This window comes from Aspergillus melleus, assembly GCF_016097325.1.
Source record: "Aspergillus melleus strain CBS 546.65 chromosome Unknown contig1, whole genome shotgun sequence".
Classification (NCBI taxonomy): domain Eukaryota; kingdom Fungi; phylum Ascomycota; class Eurotiomycetes; order Eurotiales; family Aspergillaceae; genus Aspergillus; species Aspergillus melleus.
This window is the reverse complement of record NW_025763370.1, coordinates 5440008-5459647: the sequence shown is the minus strand read 5'-3', so window position 1 is coordinate 5459647 and position 19640 is coordinate 5440008. Positions and strand designations below refer to the sequence as shown.

General features: G+C 51.9%; 6 protein-coding genes across 6 annotated transcripts; 3 read left to right on the top strand and 3 right to left on the bottom strand.

Moving 5' to 3' along the window:
• Position 1: 1 nt before the first annotated feature.
• Positions 2–2136, bottom strand: LDX57_001926 (uncharacterized protein; the record flags this gene model as incomplete). Its single annotated transcript, XM_046083572.1, has 6 exons — positions 2–890; positions 944–1234; positions 1293–1466; positions 1517–1869; positions 1942–2041; positions 2114–2136. The coding sequence occupies 6 exons, from the start codon at positions 2134–2136 to the stop codon at positions 2–4; spliced, it is 1830 nt and encodes a 609-aa protein (XP_045939529.1).
• A 1004-nt stretch (positions 2137–3140) lies between these two features.
• On the bottom strand, positions 3141–9003 carry LDX57_001925 (uncharacterized protein). The gene is made up of 4 exons (XM_046083571.1): positions 8448–9003; positions 6573–8394; positions 5839–6521; positions 3141–5790 (listed from the first exon to the last, which is right to left on the bottom strand). Exons 2-4 carry the CDS (start codon positions 7663–7665, stop codon positions 3268–3270), a joined length of 4299 nt encoding a protein of 1432 aa, XP_045939528.1. The 5' UTR covers positions 7666–8394; positions 8448–9003; the 3' UTR covers positions 3141–3267.
• Positions 9004–9211: 208 nt separating this feature from the next.
• LDX57_001924 (putative Rho-like small GTPase) lies at positions 9212–10004 on the top strand (the record flags this gene model as incomplete). Its single annotated transcript, XM_046083570.1, has 4 exons — positions 9212–9297; positions 9354–9597; positions 9666–9785; positions 9843–10004. 4 exons carry the CDS (start codon positions 9212–9214, stop codon positions 10002–10004), a joined length of 612 nt encoding a protein of 203 aa, XP_045939527.1.
• Positions 10005–10163: 159 nt separating this feature from the next.
• On the bottom strand, positions 10164–11992 carry rps0 (40S ribosomal protein uS2). Its single transcript, XM_046083569.1, has 2 exons — positions 11602–11992; positions 10164–11502 (listed from the first exon to the last, which is right to left on the bottom strand). The coding sequence occupies exons 1-2, from the start codon at positions 11769–11771 to the stop codon at positions 10773–10775; spliced, it is 900 nt and encodes a 299-aa protein (XP_045939526.1). The 5' UTR covers positions 11772–11992; the 3' UTR covers positions 10164–10772.
• Positions 11993–12069: 77 nt separating this feature from the next.
• LDX57_001922 (mitochondrial 37S ribosomal protein uS15m) lies at positions 12070–13328 on the top strand. Its single transcript, XM_046083568.1, has 2 exons — positions 12070–12177; positions 12249–13328. The coding sequence occupies exons 1-2, from the start codon at positions 12132–12134 to the stop codon at positions 13115–13117; spliced, it is 915 nt and encodes a 304-aa protein (XP_045939525.1). The 5' UTR covers positions 12070–12131; the 3' UTR covers positions 13118–13328.
• A 339-nt stretch (positions 13329–13667) lies between these two features.
• Positions 13668–18912, top strand: LDX57_001921 (uncharacterized protein). Its single transcript, XM_046083567.1, has 3 exons — positions 13668–14651; positions 15942–17523; positions 17589–18912. The coding sequence occupies exons 1-3, from the start codon at positions 14183–14185 to the stop codon at positions 18055–18057; spliced, it is 2520 nt and encodes an 839-aa protein (XP_045939524.1). The 5' UTR covers positions 13668–14182; the 3' UTR covers positions 18058–18912.
• Positions 18913–19640: the final 728 nt, after the last annotated feature.

Below are 19640 nucleotides of genomic sequence, written 5' to 3'. Positions count from 1 at the left end.
ACTACCAAACCTCATCCCTCCTCGACCTCTCCCCCATCGCCCTCCAAGCAACCCCTAACCTCCTCCCCAACGACAACCGAAACTTCCCACCACCAGCCCTTATCGCCCTCTTCGCTCTCAACGCCCTCCCAATCTCACAATAACTCTCAACGGTAACCCTCACGGGCCCACGCACACAAACGGGCAACTCCTCAATCGCCGCACGAGACTCCCCGTAATAAACATCCGCATGGTCAAGCATCCTGCGCTGCAACCCATACACCTTATCAGATGTTGGGTGGCGGATCACGTCCAACGGAGTCAGTCCGGCGTCGGTGAGCCATGTGGTGGGGATGTAGACTCTGTTGATGGCTGCGTCGCGGCCGATGTCTCGGGCTATGTTGACGCATTGGAGGGCTTTGCCCATTGTGATGCCGGCTTGGGTGAGTTTTTCGCGGTTTTGGATATCGGATGGGGAGGGGGAGGGGGAGGAGAGGCGGTTGGTATTGTTGTTGTTGTTGTTGTTGTGATGGTGGTAGACGAGATCGAGAACAAGCGTCGCGACTGTGCTGGCTACTCGGTAGGCGTATAGATCGAGGTCTGCTTCTGTGTGGATGGGGAATTGGTTACGGTCGATGTCGAAAGCGAGATCCATTTCGAAGCCGCGGAGGAGGTCGTAGAGTGGTTTTTGGGAGAGCTTGGAGAGGGGCAGTTGGTCGAGCGCGGACTGTAAGGCGTCGTGTTTGCGAGATGTTGTAGGATGGGAGGAGATGGCGGAATCTTGCTTGGTTGTTGGAGAGTTGACTTTCGCGTCGAGGGCGTTGGAGCACTCCGTTATCCAGTACTGGGCGTCGTGATCGGGGGTGTTGTCGCCGTCGACAAGGTCGTCCATTACTCGGCAGAAGTAATACCTGAAGGATATTGTTAAGTAAGGATGCATCTAGAAAAGTGAACGGTTTCTTACAGGAATATCAAGTCCATTCGCAAACTCCCCTGGAAGAGCGCACTCCCAAGAAACATGCTCTGACTTTTCCTCTTCAGACAGACCACTGCCTCCGAGAGACGGTCGAGAATACGGGCATCGAACTGCGGGGTCGGGCTCACAATGCCCTTCAGCGCGAGCTTGAGCGAGAAATCTGCTGACGAGGGCTTCTTCGACGAGAGGATCCGATACTCTTCAATTGCAAAGGCGTAGTCCATACTGGCCATTCCCCCGACGACCATCATGTTCGTAACGAGGAAGAAGACCGCCTCTCTGGTTTCACATCGTTAGTCTAGTATTCGATTTCCTAGAAATTCGTGTCAGGTCTCACTCAAGTTCAAGTCCGTTCCATAGCTGATATCCCACTTTCGTCCCGTTCTCAATCGTCCAGGTACCGGCACTCACGGCATTGGCGTCCGCGAACCAGAGATACAACGTTGGCAAGCAGACCGGAAGAACAGTCACGTTCCACGGCAGCGCTATGAGAAACTCACACGATAGCGTCCTAGAACATTAGCATGAGATCTCCACCTTCAAAAAGTCCACATAGCTCACCACTGCAGCAGCAAAACAGGACACACCCAGATCAATATCAGACCCATATACGTCAGCTCACCCTTCGAGTAACAGAAAGCGATCCCAGCAGCGAACGCAGCCACCAGGAACGCTTGCCCAAGGCCCCTAGCTCGTGAAAGAGAAGCACATTCTCGGAGATAAATCGGCAGGACAAGCGGTTTCCGGAGAACACAGTAAAGCAGACTCGTCAGGTAGGTTTGGATCGCGAAGAAGAATACTTCTTCGGCTGGGATGCTGTAGAGCGTGTAGCCTAGTACTGACTCGGGCGCGTACGACCAGATGTGAGTGCGTATTAGGTATGAGTCCCATGGTATTGTTGCTACCACTGCTATCTGTGCCGGGTTAGTCAATCTATTGCATAGGGGATGTTCTAGGGGGGGGGGGGGGGGGGGGGGGGGGAATACCGTAATGAGGGTACCGATCTTATAGATTTCCTGACGGATCAAAAATGGACCGTAGAGGATGCTGAAGAGCACTGCTAACGGGACCGTATATATGCAGTGACTAAAGGCTCTTCGTCAGTATAGCATTCAATCATGTTTCATAATACATAGCGAGTGCGAGGAACCGTCTTACAAAATCACATAATCAAGACCCATGATGGATGTGCCACCTGAGTACCTATTCTCCCCCGGATCTCGTTCTATATATATCGAAATAATTCAAGCTGAACACTAACACCCCATAAGAGAGTCCACCCCAGTCAGTAGCCGACCATGCGTCTCTCAGTCTTCTCTAGAACCGGACATTCCAGAGCTCCTTCGAGTGAGCGATGTACAGTACAGGCACGTTGTCAGGCAAAACTTTTTTTCTTGAAAGAAAAGAAAGAGAAAACAGGTAACAAGAAACCAAAGCCCAAGATCTTCACCGAACTAATTCACGCAAGGGTTGCACGTCTGCGTATGTGACCTTTTCCTTTTCGTCTGGATACTTGTTTTCGGAGTGGATCCTCAAGATAGCGGGCCTATTCGGTCTACCTACAGACCGTTCGGGTCCAGGAAAGAAAGACACGGTGTTTAGGATGAATTGTCTTCTATTTTTCACAGCGGGCAATCTGAATTTGAGTACATTGGTTAATTCAATTTCTATCAATCTGGTCGGGCAGCCACTCTGTTGCTGAAATCGGGTCCCCACCGTCTACTAGGGATTCGCCCTGGCCGGATGCGGTGATCACCACTCTCGGCGCGACGTGCATTTTCTTGCACTCAAGCCACAAGTCACGGTTACCTGGCCATTCTTGCTTGAAATAACCTTGGAAACATTATACCAGCCGCAAGAATCAATCACCGAATCAGGACCGAGTCCTGGAGCCAGTCATTTCAACCATGAGCGTGACGTCACGACTTATAAATCAGGATCCGGGTAAGGATTCCGTGCAAATTAGATGCTCAGAATGGCAGTCAAAGTCTACAATAGTATCTAGATTGTACTGCTATGGAGATTAATGATCGCTTCTGAATAGAGTCTAAGATAACCTACGGGCCGTCTTCTGGCAGGGTCAGAGTTCAAGCCATCCGGGACAGGGATTTGCATTTTCAAAGTAAGCCTCTTTCATTCGTGAGCGGTGGTGCTATCGATGCAATAAAAAAAAAAAGAAGGCTTTATGTTCTTCTATATAAAATCGGTCTATAATCTATACGCAGTCTATCCGATCTAAACAGGAACAACTCTCGCTAAGAGCACATTGCATCCACCTCCACCAGGCCACCTCTCGAATAGACACCATCCCCTTACTCTGCCTTCTTAGAAGCCTTGGTCCGCAGCTTCATGAGCCCAAAAACCAAAACATACCCACTAATAGCAAAGATCACCGAAATCGCGGCATCCCGCCAACCATAATAGTAATGATTGATGTTGAGGGTGTTCAAAAAGTCGCTGCCGCGTCGATACTGACAAACCCGGCAATCAGACGTGGCATCCGGGTTGGTCAAATTGATGCTCCAGCCAGGACCTGCGATATAGTCCTTCAGATACTCCGCGCACGTCCCATTGATAGGATCAAATCGGGCAAATTCTTCCTCGTTGCAGGTCACTTTCGCATCCCACATGTCGAAGGTGAGCATTCCGGCAACGACGTAGTTGAAGGGGTTCAGGTAATACATCCAGTACTTCCAGAAAACATTCAGTTGAGTGTATGGGACGAATATACCGCAGAAGAGCGTCAGGGTACTGATAATGAGGGGGTTGACGAGTGCGGCGAAGGTGGGATTCGGGGCATATGCGGCAATGAATTGCCCGATGCCCGTGTAGATGAACTCATAAATGAGCATGATGAAGAAGGTGGCACCCGCTTTGTTGGAATCATGGGGCAGCTTGACGCAGTAGTACCAACAGAGGAAATAAAGGACGGCGCACACACAAAGGTAGGGGAACTCGGACACGATCAAACCGGTGACGAAAGCAACCCATGAATACATTTTGGATTTCTTCTCCCGCGTGTCGTAGATATCGCGCCTTTGGATGAACAAGGGCTGGAGCTGGTTGATCACACCGGGGGCGACAAAGACAAAGTTAAAAATAGTGAACATCTTCAAGTTCAAGGCCGTCACGCTCGGGCCGGTTCTCCAGAAAGAAAATCCGTTCAGCAAGGCAGAGATGATATGCAGTGAAAATTTGTTGTTGACATAGTTGGTATTGCGATACAATGCCACATTCATGCGGTTGGTGACAATCTTGGTCTGCTCCCAAAGGGACATGGAAAATTCGTGACCATCATCAACGGTACCAGATGGTCTGGAGGCGGAATCTGAAATCAATCGGTCAAGCTCGGTCACCATTGCCCCATGCTCAGCCGAATCGAGCCAAACTTTGTGCCAGTCCATGTCCTTGACGCTCTCGATACCTCCCGTGACCACGTCAATCATAAACTCGGCCGGGTTCGCCTCAGTCGGGCAACGGGCGCCATACTTGCCGAAATAATTCTTGATGGTCTGGCCGTTTTCCCCAATGTCGCCGAAGTAAACGGTCTTTCCTCCGCGAGCCAACAGCAGTAAGGTGTCAAACTGGGCGAATAACTGCGCAGACGGTTGATGAATGGTCACCAGCACAGCTTGACCAACATCAGCCAATTTGCGAAGGAACCGAACAGTGTTGTATGCGGACTGGCCATCTAATCCCGAAGTCGGCTCATCCAGGAAAATGAGAATGCTGGGTTTGGACACAAGTTCGACGCCAATCGTCACCCGCTTTCTTTGCTCCACGCTAAGGCCGTTTCCCACGGTACCAATCAGCGTGTCGGCAAGATCATGGAGCTCCAATAGGTTGATAATGGTGTCGACATATTTCAGTTTGTCTTCTTTAGAGGTGGTCCGAGGTTGACGCAGTAGGGCGGAAAACTCTAGGGCTTCTCGAACTGTAGCAAATGGCTCATGGACATCCAATTGCTCACAATACCCGGCCATTCTTTGGAACGAAACAGGCAATGGGCGTCCGTCAACCATGATAGAACCATTGATCGTGCCTTCGGTCTTTCGCTGCGCAAGGACATCGAGCAGTGTCGTCTTGCCGGCACCCGAAGAGCCCATCAATGCTCCGAGCATACCCGGTTTCACCCAACCGTGGATGTTGTCCAGCAAGACGCGATCACCCGACGGGGTTTTGACAGTATATGAGAGATTCTTCCAGGTGAATATGGACGTGTTGCGGGTGAGATTATCATCGTCACTAGACGAGTCGGCAACCGCCCCCTGTCTGTTCTGCTCCTTTTCCTTAACCTGCGATTCTTCGTCCGCTCCATGCTGATGTTGCTTGAGCCTCTCGCGCGGAATTAGAAGTGAAGCACCGCTACCGGCCCCTGCATTCCAGAAGGTCGTGCAGACAATAGTAATGACGGCGAACAATCCCCACCATGCCCATACGACTCCGAAGTTCCGCCAAAGCTGCGAATGCTTATAATGTAGGGAAGAAAGATATTGGTCGCCGGTGACGTAGTCTGCTCCCGGCAAAGCACCGCCAACCCCAGCGCAAGCTTTGTTCGCAGAATCGACACCATCGTATCCCTCGCCATGCGGGATGAGGCTGTTACCAACGCACGGAATGTTCTGGCCATGGAATTCATTCGAAAGAGCAGCTTGGAATGCGTAAGCCATGGGATTGGTGTAATACAATTCCAGGAACCAGTTCTTGATCTTGGGTTTGGGGATCATGTAGCCCGCATACATGACGATGCCCTTAACGGCTGTGCCTGATATTTTTGAGGCGGCCTCGAAAGTGCTGAAAGCGGCGCCGATGCATCTGAAAAGAGCCGTGATACACTGGTTTCTGTTAGAAAGGTACGATAGATTCTAATGCTGGGAGCTTACCAGGGTCATTGAAAAGAGAATAATCCAAAAAGTGAAGAATGCAGCAGCAGTGGCTTTCAAGCCGACCATCCAGTATATCACAACAGCAAAGATAGTACACTGGAATAGCAACACTGGGAAGTCCGCAGTAATTTGGGCAAGGCAGAAAGCTGCAGGATGATACAGAGCAAAGGACTTATGTTTCACCAAAACCGGTCGCCCTTTGAAAGATTCGGTGACTTCTGACATGGCCACAATGCAGTTGTATAAGAGAGAGAAGAAAACAGCACCGCCTTTGGTGAAAAGACCGGCGGATGTTGCCGGCGAGTTATAGAAACAAGACCCAGCTATCAAAGCCATGACGAGCGATAGGAATTGCTTGATCAAGAAAGTTGACTTTTCACCCCAGAGGATCTGATATTGTCGCATTGTGCATGCCATGACTTGCTTCCAGAAGCTCGTGGTGAGAGAGCTGTTCTTAGGCAGGTGGTTGGACTTCTCGAAGGCAACCGATTCCTTGAATGCCTCTGTTCGCTCGCGGGCTATATCAGTCGTGGGATAATCGTACTCCGACGTCATGCGCTCGTGGACCATAGAGTTCTTGTATTCGGAGAGGATCGCGTCCGCGTTTCGAGGGAATGTGTTTTCGTATCCGGGCCTAATTCTTCGCTCGGTGGGGACAGTGACACCGGTCAAGAAATCACCTGCCTCGCCTGTTAGCATTGTTATTTGATCGATTGTGCAGAGATCATTACCTATATTTGCTCCATCGGTATACACAAATCCCAATCCCTCCATGAATGGCTTGGCTGCTGCTGCAGGACCATAGAAAATCTGTTTCCCTTCATCGAGCACCAGGACTTTATCAAACAAATTGTAGATACCGTTACCTGCTTGGTATAAAGTCACGATGGTGGAAAGCCCTAGCACGTTCGTCATAGCTCGCAACGCCTTGGCCCATTCCAGCGCCGTACTCGCATCAAGACCCCGAGTACTGTTGTCCCAGCTGAAAACTGAGCCTCTGGTTGCCATGCATTCGATGATGGACACCCGTTTGCGCTCACCACCGGAAACACCACGGACAAACTCATTTCCCACCTTGGTATCGGCAGTGTGAGCAATGCCCATGGACTCGAGAAGGAATTGTTTGGTCTCGGCAGTATATTCCTCCACTGACTTTACACCTTCCGGAAGGTGAAAAGGAACCTTTAGCTTCGAAGCGAAATCCATAGTTTGGCCTACAGTTAGGCGGGGATAGAAAAGCTCCTCTTCCGTATTCATCACGATCTGGCCTCGATACTGATCCGCTTCTTGAGGGCTCATATTGCCGAACCGCACGTCGCCTGTCACGGTATGATAGCCCTGACGACGATTGGACAGCATTTTGAGAAGAGTGGTGCACCCGGATCCCGGACGCCCCAGTACGAGAAGCATCTCTCCTGGTTTCACACAACCATGACTTTCTTTCAGGATAGACTTCAGGGGAGGTTTGCGGCGGAAGTCTTTGATGAGTTGAGGTACGTTGAACTGGGAGAATAGGTTTTCATTAACTGCAGCTTCCGCCGCAAGAACATCCACGCTCAGATTCTTCCAAGTCACGCCGAGCTCCCTTTTCTTGAAGCCCGCCGCGGCGTCACGATCCCGGTTCCGAATCACTTGAAGTGTCATACTCCATTCTGTATCTTTGCTGGAGGGAGGGGCGATGTCATCGTGAGGAGTGGTCAGGGTTTCTGCGCTCGGAGCTTCTCTGATCTCTGTGTTGGGGATGGCCAATGTCTCATAGCTTTTCATTTCTGCCACGGGTGGCTTTGCCGGCAAAGGTTCGTCCGAGAAGTCACTCTTCTCCATATTTGGTGAGAGGTTGTTGAAAGATATGGGAGTCCTTTGATGAGCTTCTCATTTGTATTCCGATAGGGACGACCAAAGATAATAGAGAAACTGGTGCTTATCCATTATACATGGCAGCGGCGCAGGCGATATATAACTCGCTTTTATCTTCTGCTGGGCCGAACAGCCGCGGGTGGAGTACTGGTTGGGTACTTTGGCAATCATTCTGGAAGACCATGTACGGACCCTGTACGGAGTAGGCAACAGGAGGACTGACGGGTATCGGCAATCACTGCCACCCACGAGTCCACAGATGATACACGACGGATTGGACATCCATAGTAGTCCCACCGGGTGTTTCACATGAGATTGGACATTGATGGCTATCAATGGTTCGTCCAGCGGGTCCTGTTCTAGGCTCCTTCGAGAATGGCCTTGTGAGGGATTTGTCTCATCGCTCTCTATCTCGAGTCTGGCAAGGTCTACCGGTTTTGCCGTAGTTCAACATTATGGAGCAATGCTGGTGATAAAAGGGTGACGTCTTTAGAACTGCTAGATTTCTTTCCACGGGAGATATATTCCCGTAGACTCTCATCTTCACAGGTAAATTCAAGTTGTGGTGGACAGAAGCCGAAACCCACGGTATCACGATTCTCGTGGCGTATCCGACTTTCCGTTCGGACGATCCCGATCTACCCGGGTTCCCACCGGGTTCTCTTTATGTTCAGCCCATCGCTAATATTAGGTGGGCTATGATAGTTTTGATTAGCATAAGGATCTACCGCGGATGTATAAAGGCTTACCGAGGACGTTTACACGGCTTTCAGGCACTGGCAGGAAACGTCAACCACCATCAAGTGGAAACCTGCCAAGCGCTTGATTCCAGAGGGTCCAACCCATCTTGCCAGCAAACCAAGCAGACTTTATTACTTATGTCTTATCTCCATGGACCTATCACCAGTCGCTTGTTGCAGCGGATGAATTATGTACCGGAAATTGGAGAGCATCCGAACAAACATCTATCATGCCCGACACATTCCAGCGCCATTTACGGAGTATCGCTCTGAGACTGAGATTTCTCTGGGGCTGATGTAAGCGGATCAGAGATAATATCGTCAGAAAGAAACAAAAGTATGATATGTTATCGTTTCATCGAGGTTCAATAGCCCTTTGTTGCACAGGCAGACGTCAAGCGTCGAACACGGTTAGCACGGCATCTGATTGTCTGCCGAATCAGAAGCCGTGCTCGGTAACTCCTTCGAAGACTCGATTCGGGTGACAGTCGGCCTCCGCTCGCAATCGAGATGAATGATGATGAAAAGATCGTTGTTAAATGGCGCTGCGCCAAGGAAGTTGTCGGTACTCCGTAGTAGAAGAGACGACTTGGGGAGACAATAAAAACTGCATTTGGGGGGTTCACGCGCGCTGGCTGAAAACGGCTTAGCGCGAAATACGGAGATAAGGTCATTAGTGATTAGATAACCAAATCAACCACAATGCGATAAGATCCATCATTCAACATCATTCAGTATCCTCGATTCTACGAAGTACGACTGCATATCCTCTCATGGCTGAGGCTCGTCGGGATCCTGAGTCCACGGTGACTATACTCCTGTTGGGAGATCCGGGGTGTGGAAAGTCAACTTTTCTCTCGTGAGTTCATGCACTATATATATTCGGCACACACAACATGCTTAGATCCGATGCAGACGCTTGAAGAATGGCCCAAATGGAACAAGAGGACAAAGTTCGACCGCACAAGAGAGTAGCGTAGAGCCTCTACGGGACAGTGACCAGCCTTTCCTCTACGACATCCGTTTTTCGAAGAAATCATTCACCCTCGAATTATACGACACAGCAAGTCCCAACCAGCACTGGACCACGTTGAAACCGGACGTGGTTCTTTTAGCTTTTGACATTTCCAACCGCGAAACTTTAGCTGGGCTGAAAAACGTGAGTCGCCGAGCCCTTTCTTTATGTCCGGACAAGCCAAGCTGTCGTGCTCACTCCATGCTATTCAGTGGCGACAAGACATCATCCGGTACTTCCAACATGGCATCGGCGAACGTATCCCCGTCATGATGATAGGTCTCAAAAGGGACTTGAGAGTCGACGACGAAACTCTAATCTATCCGCAAGAAGTACCCTGCTTCGTCTTTTAGTGCCTCACTGTGTGGACCGCAGCTGACTGGATTTAGTCATATCGCATTGCCCAGGAACTTCGTTGTGATCGATACGCAGAGTGCTCTGCTGTTACCGGCGAGCTTTTGGCAGAGACATTTGAGGATCTGGCGAGACTGGCCGGAATGACGACTACGGAAAAGGGTGGACAGACTGAGGGAGGCTGTACTGTTATGTGACGATTTATGTGATACCCGTGAATAATTGGATCTATAATGCTTGCTTTCGAAGATGACCTCCTAGCGTAGAGTTCGAACGGCTTGCGTAGGAATCATGTACTCCGTGTTTACTCGTAATTCCAGCAGAAGTGGGAGCCTCATAACTACATGTTTACTGTATACATACTACAAACTACAAACTACAGAAACACGGTGGAAGATACATGGTAGCGAGCATCACTTTTCGAATATGAATATGATAAACACACAAGGAGAAACCAAGGCAACGATTAAGTACACCTTGTGAAATCGACAGCACAGGGCTTTCCCCCAGAAGTTCACTGAGCGCACAGAACAACTGGATCTCTTTCCCTCGTAAGTGCCAGTCAATTTTTGACAATGCAATTCCTCCCCGATGCACCATAAACACGACATAAAAAGGTCTGATCGAAAAGGAAACAAAAAGGACACCGCGGCATACCAGGGGGTGGAAAGGAAAAAAGGGAAGTGTTGGAAGTTGAACGGTTTCCAATCGAAGGCTTCTTTTGCACTTTTTTCACTTTCGGTTTTGAATATTTTTTGGGAACAGAGACTAGGATAAGACATGCGAAGGGGAATTTCTTCTCTTTGCGGGAGATGTCGGGTATTCGTCAAAGGAATGGCGAAATTATTGATTTAAATATCAACTCTTTCCCCCCTTCAATTTCGCCATATTCTTTTTAAAAAGAAAAATAGATATCATGTCCCTCCTCATCAGCTGTCCTCGTCACCATTTTGTTTTAGATTTGTTTACCACTTGGCGTCAGCGGGCTGGGTCTCAGCCCAGCTCTCAGTAGCAGGGGCAGCACCGCTGGCGGCCCAGTCGCCACCATCAGCCTCCCAGCTGGTAGCGCCAGCAGCAGCGGTAGCAGCAGAGAAAGCAGTGCCAGGAACACCGGCACCGGCACCCTGGGTGTCCCAGTTCTCACCAGCGAAGCCGGACTCGATGGCAGCAGGGCCAATCTCCTCGGCACCGGGGACCTTGGTCTCGTCGGCAATCTCCTTGTTCTCCTCGGCCTCGGGGTCGCGGTAGAAGTAGAGATCGACAACAACGTCCCAGTCAACCTCACGGGACGCAAGGGTACCACGGAGGCGGAGGACCTCACGGGCAAGCATCCACCAGACGAGACCGATGGAGTGACGACCCTTGTTGTTGGTGGGGATGGCAACGTCAACGAAGTCGGTGGGGGAGTCAGTGTCGCAGAGAGCGATGACGGGGATGTTGACGTAGGAAGCCTCCTTGATGGCCTGCGCATCGGTGCGGGGGTCGGTCACGATGATAAGACGGGGCTCCTTGAAAGAGCGGGTGATGTAGTTGGTGAAGTTACCGGGGGTGAAACGACCGGCGATGGCGGTGGCACCGGTGTGGGCGGCGAACTTGAGGACAGCACGCTGGCCGTAGGGACGAGCGGAGATCACACAGACATCGGCGGGGTTGTCGATGGCAGCGATGATACGGGCAGCCAGGACAATCTTCTCCCTACAATGATGAAAATCGCATATTAGATCTCGAATTCCTCCCAACTGTTTCAATGCAATTCATGGGCGCTATTGCGGCGTTTCGCGAGACCACACGTACCAGGTCTTGCCAATGTTGATAACGTTGACACCGTCGGGACGAGTCTTCCAGAGGTAAGGCTCCATGTGCACCTGAAGGTTCTTGGAACCGAGGTGGCACTGGGCCGCCAGCAGGTTCTCAATGTCCTGCGAGGTAGGGTTGAAGATGGGGGGGAGCTGAGAAGGGGCCATGGTGGGCGATTGATATTGCGAAGGACGGCGAATTGAAGATATCAATCGTCTGGCGCTTGTCGCGGTGGTGATGGCGAGGAAGAGACTGACGACGCGAAAGAGAAACCTTGACACTCCGCGCCGAGATGATCGATGAAATTTCGCTTGCCGTTTGTGAATTTTAGGGCTAGTCTAGGGCTGTGCCTGCGGAGCCTCCTCCGATCCGCCCGGAGAGTCACGTGAACGGTCATCCCAGATCAGGACTAGCGTGGGTTGCGGCCTTGAGATTTCGGGAAGAGAACTTCGAGTGTCCCCAAAGGCCGTGAAGGGTCGGAAAGCTGGTCGATTGCCTCTCCCCAGATACCGGACTAGTGAACCACAATGCCTCCTCGCTTCCTCACCCAGCCTTCTTTGAAGGCCTTCACTGGTATATACCATCTCATTTTTGTTGTCCCGCGCGCCCTCGCCCACCTACTAACAGTCACCGCGCTTCTCCAGGTTCTTCATACATTCAGAGTCCGCTTGCCGCATTGTCCTTAAACCCTTCGAAGACATCGATCCGAGCAGGTTCCGCCGAGACTAGAGAGAGACGACGACATGACCCCTTCTTGATGGCGCAATCGCGCCGACGCAAAGCCGCCAACCTGTCCCGTCAAGAGGCTCTTTCTAAAGAGCGCGAAGGCTCCTTGGGGGATCCGGTGGAGAGTCGCCCGACTGCCTTCATCCAGGGTCTTAAGGACACTCAATCCGGCCCTCAGGTTCCTTCGGAATCGGACGGAAAGCTCAACTACTTCCTTGGCTCCGAAGATCTCCAGCATGTGCTTGAGTACACGAAAAATCTCACCTCCCCGATCGAAAACCTCGACCGAAACGTCGCCGACCCTCAGCTCGAGAAGGAACTGGCCGAACAGCACATTAAAGACCACAAGAATGCCGAAGAGGCTATCAAACGCATTGTGAGCGTGGGCATCGGCAATACCCAGGACAAGATGCGCCTAAACATTCAGAAATGCATCGAAGAGTTCGGACGCCACAACACCGACCAGAAATTGCCCCCCAAGCCGGCAGCTCCGTCGCAGCAGTCCGGCACCGCCGCCCTCGAGAAGACTCCTCGTGTTGGCCCCGATACCGGATCTCCGGAAGTCCAGGTTGCCATCTTGACCGCGAAGATCCTGAACCTGACCCGGCACCTGAAGACATCCAACAAGGACAAGCACAACAAGCGCAACCTCCGGATACTGGTCCACAAGCGACAGAAGCTACTTCAATACGTGCGAAGAAAGGAACGGGGTGGCCCAAGATGGCAGAACTTGGTTGAGAGCCTGGGTCTTTCCGATGCTGCTTGGAAGGGCGAGATTAGTATGTAATGGACCGGAAGCGTTGTGTATCATTTCCCCCCTTTTGTTATTTCCTTCCATCTGAACATCTACATGTAACCCTATGGTATTTGATTCTCCTAGCGTGTGTGTGCTACAGAGCGGGCGGTTCACCGCGTCTCTCCTTTTCATACCTATGGAAAGATTTACCTTGTATAAATATAGTTTGCTCTACAACTTTCAAAACAGATCAATTTTCCGTTACGAATTCCTTTCGAAAGTGGGAAACCCCTTGTCATACAACGGCCTACATACGTACTTCACCGCTACTGCAGTCATTTCCTGGATTTACCTAGGGAGCCCCCTGGATTCATCACTTGACAGTCATTCACTACCTAGCTACCTCCTTTAGCTATCGCGCAGATACAGGATTCGGATTGGAAACTCTTTGCATTCACTCAACGGTGACGCAAGCCATCCAAGAAGGATGACAATTTGTAATTAGAAAGTCCAATTAAAGAATAAATTCCAACTCTGCCGTCTTTGCAGGTCTTTACAGGAAAGTTCCAGAGGAAATCCCATGGCATGCGCGTCTAGAAAAGGCGAAGTATAGAAGCCGGCGACGGGGGACGGGCGACGTGATTGGCGCGCGCACTGACCGCTTCCTGTTTTGCCGGTCAGCACCCCCCGATTTTTGATTTTCGAGCGCAGGCAGTTGCAACCAGTTCCAACTTTCACCTCACGCTTGCTGGTCTAGGTAAGTGAATGTTGTCGCACTCACCTGTCGTCGAGGGGACGTGACGCGCATGACCACAACAAGGCCTCCCACATCAACAACCTCCCCCCCGCCTCTTTCTCTTTCTCTTTCTCTTTCTTTCTTCTCCCACCACCTTCTCATCTCTCACTTCTCGACTCTACACCATCCACACAACATCGATCCCAAGCCTTTACCACACCTTTCAAGTCTTTCTGAACTAGATTCTGCTTGATCTACACTCTTACTACCTTGCTTCCAAATCTGAGCTACTCAAACAGCTAGTATCGTTGCTAAACCTTCGTCCGCTGTGACCTCGAGCGCATCTGTCCGCCGCCCTTGAGTGACGCAAGTCTTCCACAATGCGTACTCGTTCTCAGCAGCAGTCGCCTGGCAACTTCGTCTCTCTCGAGAATCCGTCTCGTCGGACTCGCTCGACCCGAAGCGCCTCGCAGACCAAAAATGTCAATACCACAAATGCCACCGATCGCACAGATCCCGATCCCACCGAAGAAGAACCTTCTGGGCCCTCTAAACAGCCCGCGACGCGCGCGAAGAGCCAGCGTGTGACCAAGAAAAAATTTGCCTCAACTACCAAGAAGAAAGTCACCAAGGCCGCATCCAGTAAGCCCGCCGCAAAAGCCACCCGGAAGTCGACGCGAAAGACCGCGAAGGCCACATCCGAGGAGCCTGAAACCCATGCAGACGAAACGCCGGAGACAACCCCAGAAACCGACGATAACAAAGAAAACGCCGACGATGCGATCCAGAATACCGAGTCCGAGAGCGCTACTGCCGAACAGGCTTTAGCTGAGAAGGACGACGCCCAAAGTGAGTCGACCCACCCCCTAGACTGCCAACAGCCAGCAGTCCCCTGGGCCCAAGATGTTTTGCACTCCCCCCATACTCCTTCTTCCCCTAATGCTCCCACCCCACCCATTTCCAACCTTCCTCCCGTGGGAACCATCGGTGCCTCGTGGACCGAAACCATTCCCGGGGACAGCAGCGACATTGGCTCGCCCCTTTCCGAACGATCAAGGACCCCTTCGCTTGATGAACCGTTGTTTGCCGATGGCCAACTCGACGAGATTCTTTTGGAGCAAGTGAGGGGGGCCCTCCTGGAGAGTGACACTCTCCAGGAGGGCCGATGGGCGGGTCACTGTGTCCAATCCTCTGAGGAATCTTCTTGGGAGCAGCCCGAAGCACCAAGCACCTTTGAGTCACCAGCTGTGGCAGAGCCAACCACAGCGGAGTCGACGGAGTCAGTCGCAGTCCAGGAATGCGACCAAGACATCAGCCAGCAGTCCGAAGCTGACTCCCTCTCGACATTCACTGTGCGCTCCGGGGGTGAGACAGTTGCAGTGTCTGAGCAGGTGGACGACCTGACTCAACAATTTACAAAGTTGGGTCTTGCGGAACTTGTTCCGCGGCCTGCAGCTGTTGTCTTCCCGGGGTTGTCCGACAGCCCAACGTGGCGACCAGAGACAGTGCAGCCTGCGAGAGATCCCATCAGCGTGTCTTCGACCGTCGATGGTGGTTCCTCTCAATATGCCTCGCAGGCGGCTGTCTCCGTTGCCCCTGTTGAACCGCGGGGGCCATCAATCTTCGATGAGCCCCCACCGTCCTTTGAACTTCCCCGTATTGGGGAGTTCGCACGGCGGCAGGCTCAACCGACCCCGAGCTTAATATCCCTGGCCCGCCCGCGCCCGCGGACTTACTATGACGATCCGTCGTTCTTTTGGGCTCAGATCAGGGATGAGCGAAGGGTGTTGGCGCCAGAGACTTTGGCTGAGGATTGTCATCGACCTCAATTCAGCCCAGCTGCGGCTCGAGAACCCAGCGAGCCATCGCATACCGCGTCGATGCCTGCTAGGCTGTCGACTTCTGTCCCGGGTTCTCGACCGCGGGTGCCGGCGATCCTCTCTCCAATCCCAGAGCAATTTGAGCCAGAGATGGGCCCAGGCCCCGGTCGCTCAAAGGTAGGTGCGGGTACAGAGGTTGCTGCCGGAGCATCGGCTGCCTCGGCTGCCTCTCAAGCCCCGATGGTTCCCAAGGAGACGTCTCGTTGCCTAGCTGCCCACGATCGGTCTCGTGTCAGCAAAAAGCTAACTCGCAAGAAAGTCAACAGGAAGCGCACCCGTTCCGTCGTGAGCGATGAGGAAACGGCTGCGGGGGGCCCAGAGACCCCGATTGCCAACAAGCGTCGGAACCTGGGTGCCCCGGGAAGTACCCCGTTCGCCCGGAGACTTCCCCCTCTCTCCCGTCGATTATCGTCGACGTCCGTGCCTTACTCAGAGAGGTTGCGGCGGCGGCAGGCAGAGAGAAACGGAAGAATCCATCGAACTGTCTTCCGGCTCCCAGAGTACATCGCCCAAGAGATGGCTGATCGTCAAGCAGCGGAGACCGCTAGCCAGCCGGAACCTCCCTTGACGCATGTCGATGGCCCAGAAGACCCGGGGAAATCTCAGGGCCAGGACCAGCAAGTTGAAGACGCGCCCGCTGAACACTCTTCAGAAAAGCCTTCAGCTCCTTCAGCAGCCCTTCCCTCGGCCTTGCCCGAAACGCCTCGTAGAGGCTGGAACATTCGCGGTCTGCTCAATTCCGTGCCTCGCTCGTTCTCTCGGCTCATCCCGGGTTTCGGCCGGCCGTCAGCGCAGAATAGACAGCCTGAGCAATCATTGCCGTCTTCGGAGTCTGAGACCACTAAGCAGTCAGCTTTAGAAGGTATCGACCGTACAGTGGATACTGAGCCAGAGTTCACCAGTACAAAAGCCAAGTTCCGTCCGTGGAAGCCTCGACGTCGCCTGACTACTGGTGAGCCGCCCCAGAAGCGTCGAAATCTTGAGTACTCTCTTTTCCCTGCTCCGATGGACAGGTCTCTCTATCTTGGTGATATCACCACGCCCCTCCGGGATTTACCCGAGCCATCCACCTTGCAGTCTGCTTCTCTGCCGCCTACTTCACACCCCTCTACCGTTGATACACGTCCTCGTGAGCCAACTACTACCGCTGCTACTACCCTCACTTCGGAATCCTCTGCTCAGATCGAAGACGCATCATCGGCTACTCAGGCTCAAGAGATCAGAGGACGCGAGACTCCACAGCAGGCTAGCTCTAACAAGCAAAAGAAGCGCAAGCGTGCGCCGTCTCCTGACGTTATTCCCAACCCGCCTGGATGCAGCTATGGAATGGATACCGACTACTTCTGGTACAGCTCTGACAGCGAGGATGAGGGCGAGGATGAGGCCCCCGAGCAGTCTACTGCCCCTCAGCAGGCCAACGGTCTGGCTAGAACTGCTGTGCGCAGTGCTCTCCGCTCAGATCGGCCTGCATCTAAAAAGGTCCGATTCGACGCTAGCCCCGAGGACACTCCATCGAAACTTCGCACTCGTGCCCGTGCTACCGACCCTTATACCGGATCTCATTTCATCGGCATGGGTAGTGGTTCCCCTTCGTCGCCTACTCCGAACGCGCCCAGCCCCGCTCCGTTTGTCGAAGAGGAAGAGGAAGACCTGTACGGGCCGTCTCCGGTTGTCGACCCTCGCACTCGTCCCGGATTCATCCCCAACACGCAGGGAACTTTCCAGCTTGATTACGACGCCTTCTCAGATGACGACTCGTCTGAACCCAGCGAACCGTCTTCTCCCACAAGCGCTTCTGCTCCGAGCTCTGCACCTGCCACGGAGACTCCACTCGGTGAAAGGTATGTTAATTCTGACAGGCTCACGGTCTTGAGAATTCAAAAAAATCTAACATTCCCCCTTGTAGCCCTCGATCTCCTGCGGCATCTACTGCACCTTCAGTTGCACCAGCTGCTACACCTCGTCCGGCTTCATTCATGCCTCCATCGACTCCAGCAGCCACGGTAGACGACGAAGCTCTCGCGAAGGTTCGCTCTCTGGCTGAAAAGCACAAGCCCAAAACCCCCAGCCGCCTTCGCACCGCAAGTCGTTACTCTAGTCCCATGACCATCACCCCGGATGCTCGCATTGAAAGCGCGCCTGTTGAGGATTTCGGTGATGATGAATTTGCCCAAGACGCTCAGTGGCTTTATGAGCACTGCCCCTCCGGAGATCTTACCCAATTCCAGTGGCCCAATAGACAGGGTTATCAGGAAAGTCTTGAGATTAGCCAAACTGCCATTGACGTTCTTGCTAAAGTGTGGAACGACTCTGAGGTCGATGAGGCACATAATCTCTTCTGTCAAGGCTTCGAAGAATTCAAGCAGCAGGCATAAAGCCCTCTCATATGATTCCTTACTGTGACGAAGAAGCGTTGATTTTTTGTTTTCTACTTCATTCAACTCTGTTTTTCTTCTTCTCTGTTTCTGGTTTCTGGCATGTATGCATATTTCTTGTTATTCTTTATCTTCTCTAAACAATTCTGCCCGACTTCCTGGTTGTCTGATTCTTCCTCTTCTTGCAGTCTCAAAGATTGCAGGGCTCAGACGGTTGGTTCAGGAATTTTGCTGTGTGAGGAATACTCGAAGCTTCGGTTGTGGATCGTCTAACGGGCATTTCCAGTCGCGGACTCCTTCAGCTCCAAGCTGAAGTTTGCAGGCCCTTCTGTCAAATGCTGCATTCATATCTTTATCTCGCAATTTGCGGTCTCCTTCGATTTTAAGTTGAAATGTGAGGTCCCTCTTCGGAATCTTCGCTTGTGGACTCCTTCAACCTCCCAGTTGAAGTTTGCAGTCTGCTCCTCATTTTCGATTGTGGACCCCTTCAACCTATAATCGAAGTTTGCAGGCCCTCTTGCTGAAAATCTTTCTAGTTTTTCTCTATTCGCAAGTTGCAGCCTCCTACAGCTTTAAGTTGAATGTTGCAGGCTCCTTCGTCAGACGTCCCTCCTGCTTCTTTCCCCTTGCTCGATTTGATGAACGGTTTTGTGGATCTGTGGTACTTCTTTTTCATTGTCAGGTGTAATCTTGTTTCCTGTTTTTCGATTTCAGCGGAGGAGTTTTTGATATCATCTCCCCGCTTGGGGCTGTGTCTGAGCCTTGCATTTGCATTTTATCTGAGAGCTTGTACTCCAGGCGTTTTCTTGCGCAATAAAAAAGAGTTGCATTTTGTTTCTAACAATAAACAATGGATAACTACTCACTCGATGATGTTTCCCTTGTAAACGGTTTACCTTTACAAGCGATCTAACAGGCCAAGTTTGGTTGCCCCCTTTGTCTTGCACGGCGTCAGGAGAGACAGTCTGGCCAGCATCCAATTCAAACGCACACACTGACTCTGCAACAGGAATCCTGTAACAAACAGGGGTTATACTCTTCATTATCGATCTTTTTACAATCCGACATAAACGCTACTCTTTCTACCGCCTCCTTCCATCCTTTTCCTCCCCTCAATCCATCTCTCATAGTCTCTACAACTCCAGAACCACCCAAAGCCCAAAACCACACTCTGCCTCTCGACCATCTCCAATAACTAAAAACAACGCACAACAAAAAGCCAGCCAGACAGCCCAACCGCGAATCCAAACCAGACAGCAATAATCAAGAACAACAACACCAAGAAACCGAATCGAAAGAAAGAAAGAAAGAAAGATGTGCCTCTACCGACCCAACGCACCCCCCTGCACCTGCACCTTCTACGAGCTGATTTGCCCATGTCCACAAGCCTTCTATTTTCCCAACGAGAACGCGAACCCAATCCTCCAGAGGTGTCCGACCATTCAGTTTGCCCGAGACGTCAGATATCGGACTTGTTCGTGGTGTACCGAAGGCCTTGCCGTTCTTTTTGAAGGCCCATATGCGTATCATCCGCCGCCTCTACCATTATCTCCTTCTCCTCCTGGTTCCAGTCATGGTGGTGG

Excerpts from the sequence above, each read along its gene's own strand:
- LDX57_001925 (XM_046083571.1), bottom strand. The coding sequence starts at position 7,665 with ATGGAGAAGAGTGACTTCTCGGACGAACCTTTGCCGGCAAAGCCACCC. Across the intron at positions 6,522-6,572 it reads TACCGATGGAGCAAATATAG|GTGATTTCTTGACCGGTGTC; the intron begins GTAATGATCTCT and ends CAGGCGAGGCAG. Across the intron at positions 5,791-5,838 it reads TTCTCTTTTCAATGACCCTG|TGTATCACGGCTCTTTTCAG; the intron begins GTAAGCTCCCAG and ends AACAGAAACCAG.
- rps0 (XM_046083569.1), bottom strand. The coding sequence starts at position 11,771 with ATGGCCCCTTCTCAGCTCCCCCCCATCTTCAACCCTACCTCGCAGGAC. Across the intron at positions 11,503-11,601 it reads ATCAACATTGGCAAGACCTG|GGAGAAGATTGTCCTGGCTG; the intron begins GTACGTGTGGTC and ends TCATCATTGTAG.
- LDX57_001922 (XM_046083568.1), top strand. The coding sequence starts at position 12,132 with ATGCCTCCTCGCTTCCTCACCCAGCCTTCTTTGAAGGCCTTCACTG. Across the intron at positions 12,178-12,248 it reads TTCTTTGAAGGCCTTCACTG|GTTCTTCATACATTCAGAGT; the intron begins GTATATACCATC and ends GCGCTTCTCCAG.
- LDX57_001921 (XM_046083567.1), top strand. The coding sequence starts at position 14,183 with ATGCGTACTCGTTCTCAGCAGCAGTCGCCTGGCAACTTCGTCTCTCTC. Across the intron at positions 14,652-15,941 it reads TGAGAAGGACGACGCCCAAA|TCAACAGGAAGCGCACCCGT; the intron begins GTGAGTCGACCC and ends CTCGCAAGAAAG. Across the intron at positions 17,524-17,588 it reads GAGACTCCACTCGGTGAAAG|CCCTCGATCTCCTGCGGCAT; the intron begins GTATGTTAATTC and ends TCCCCCTTGTAG.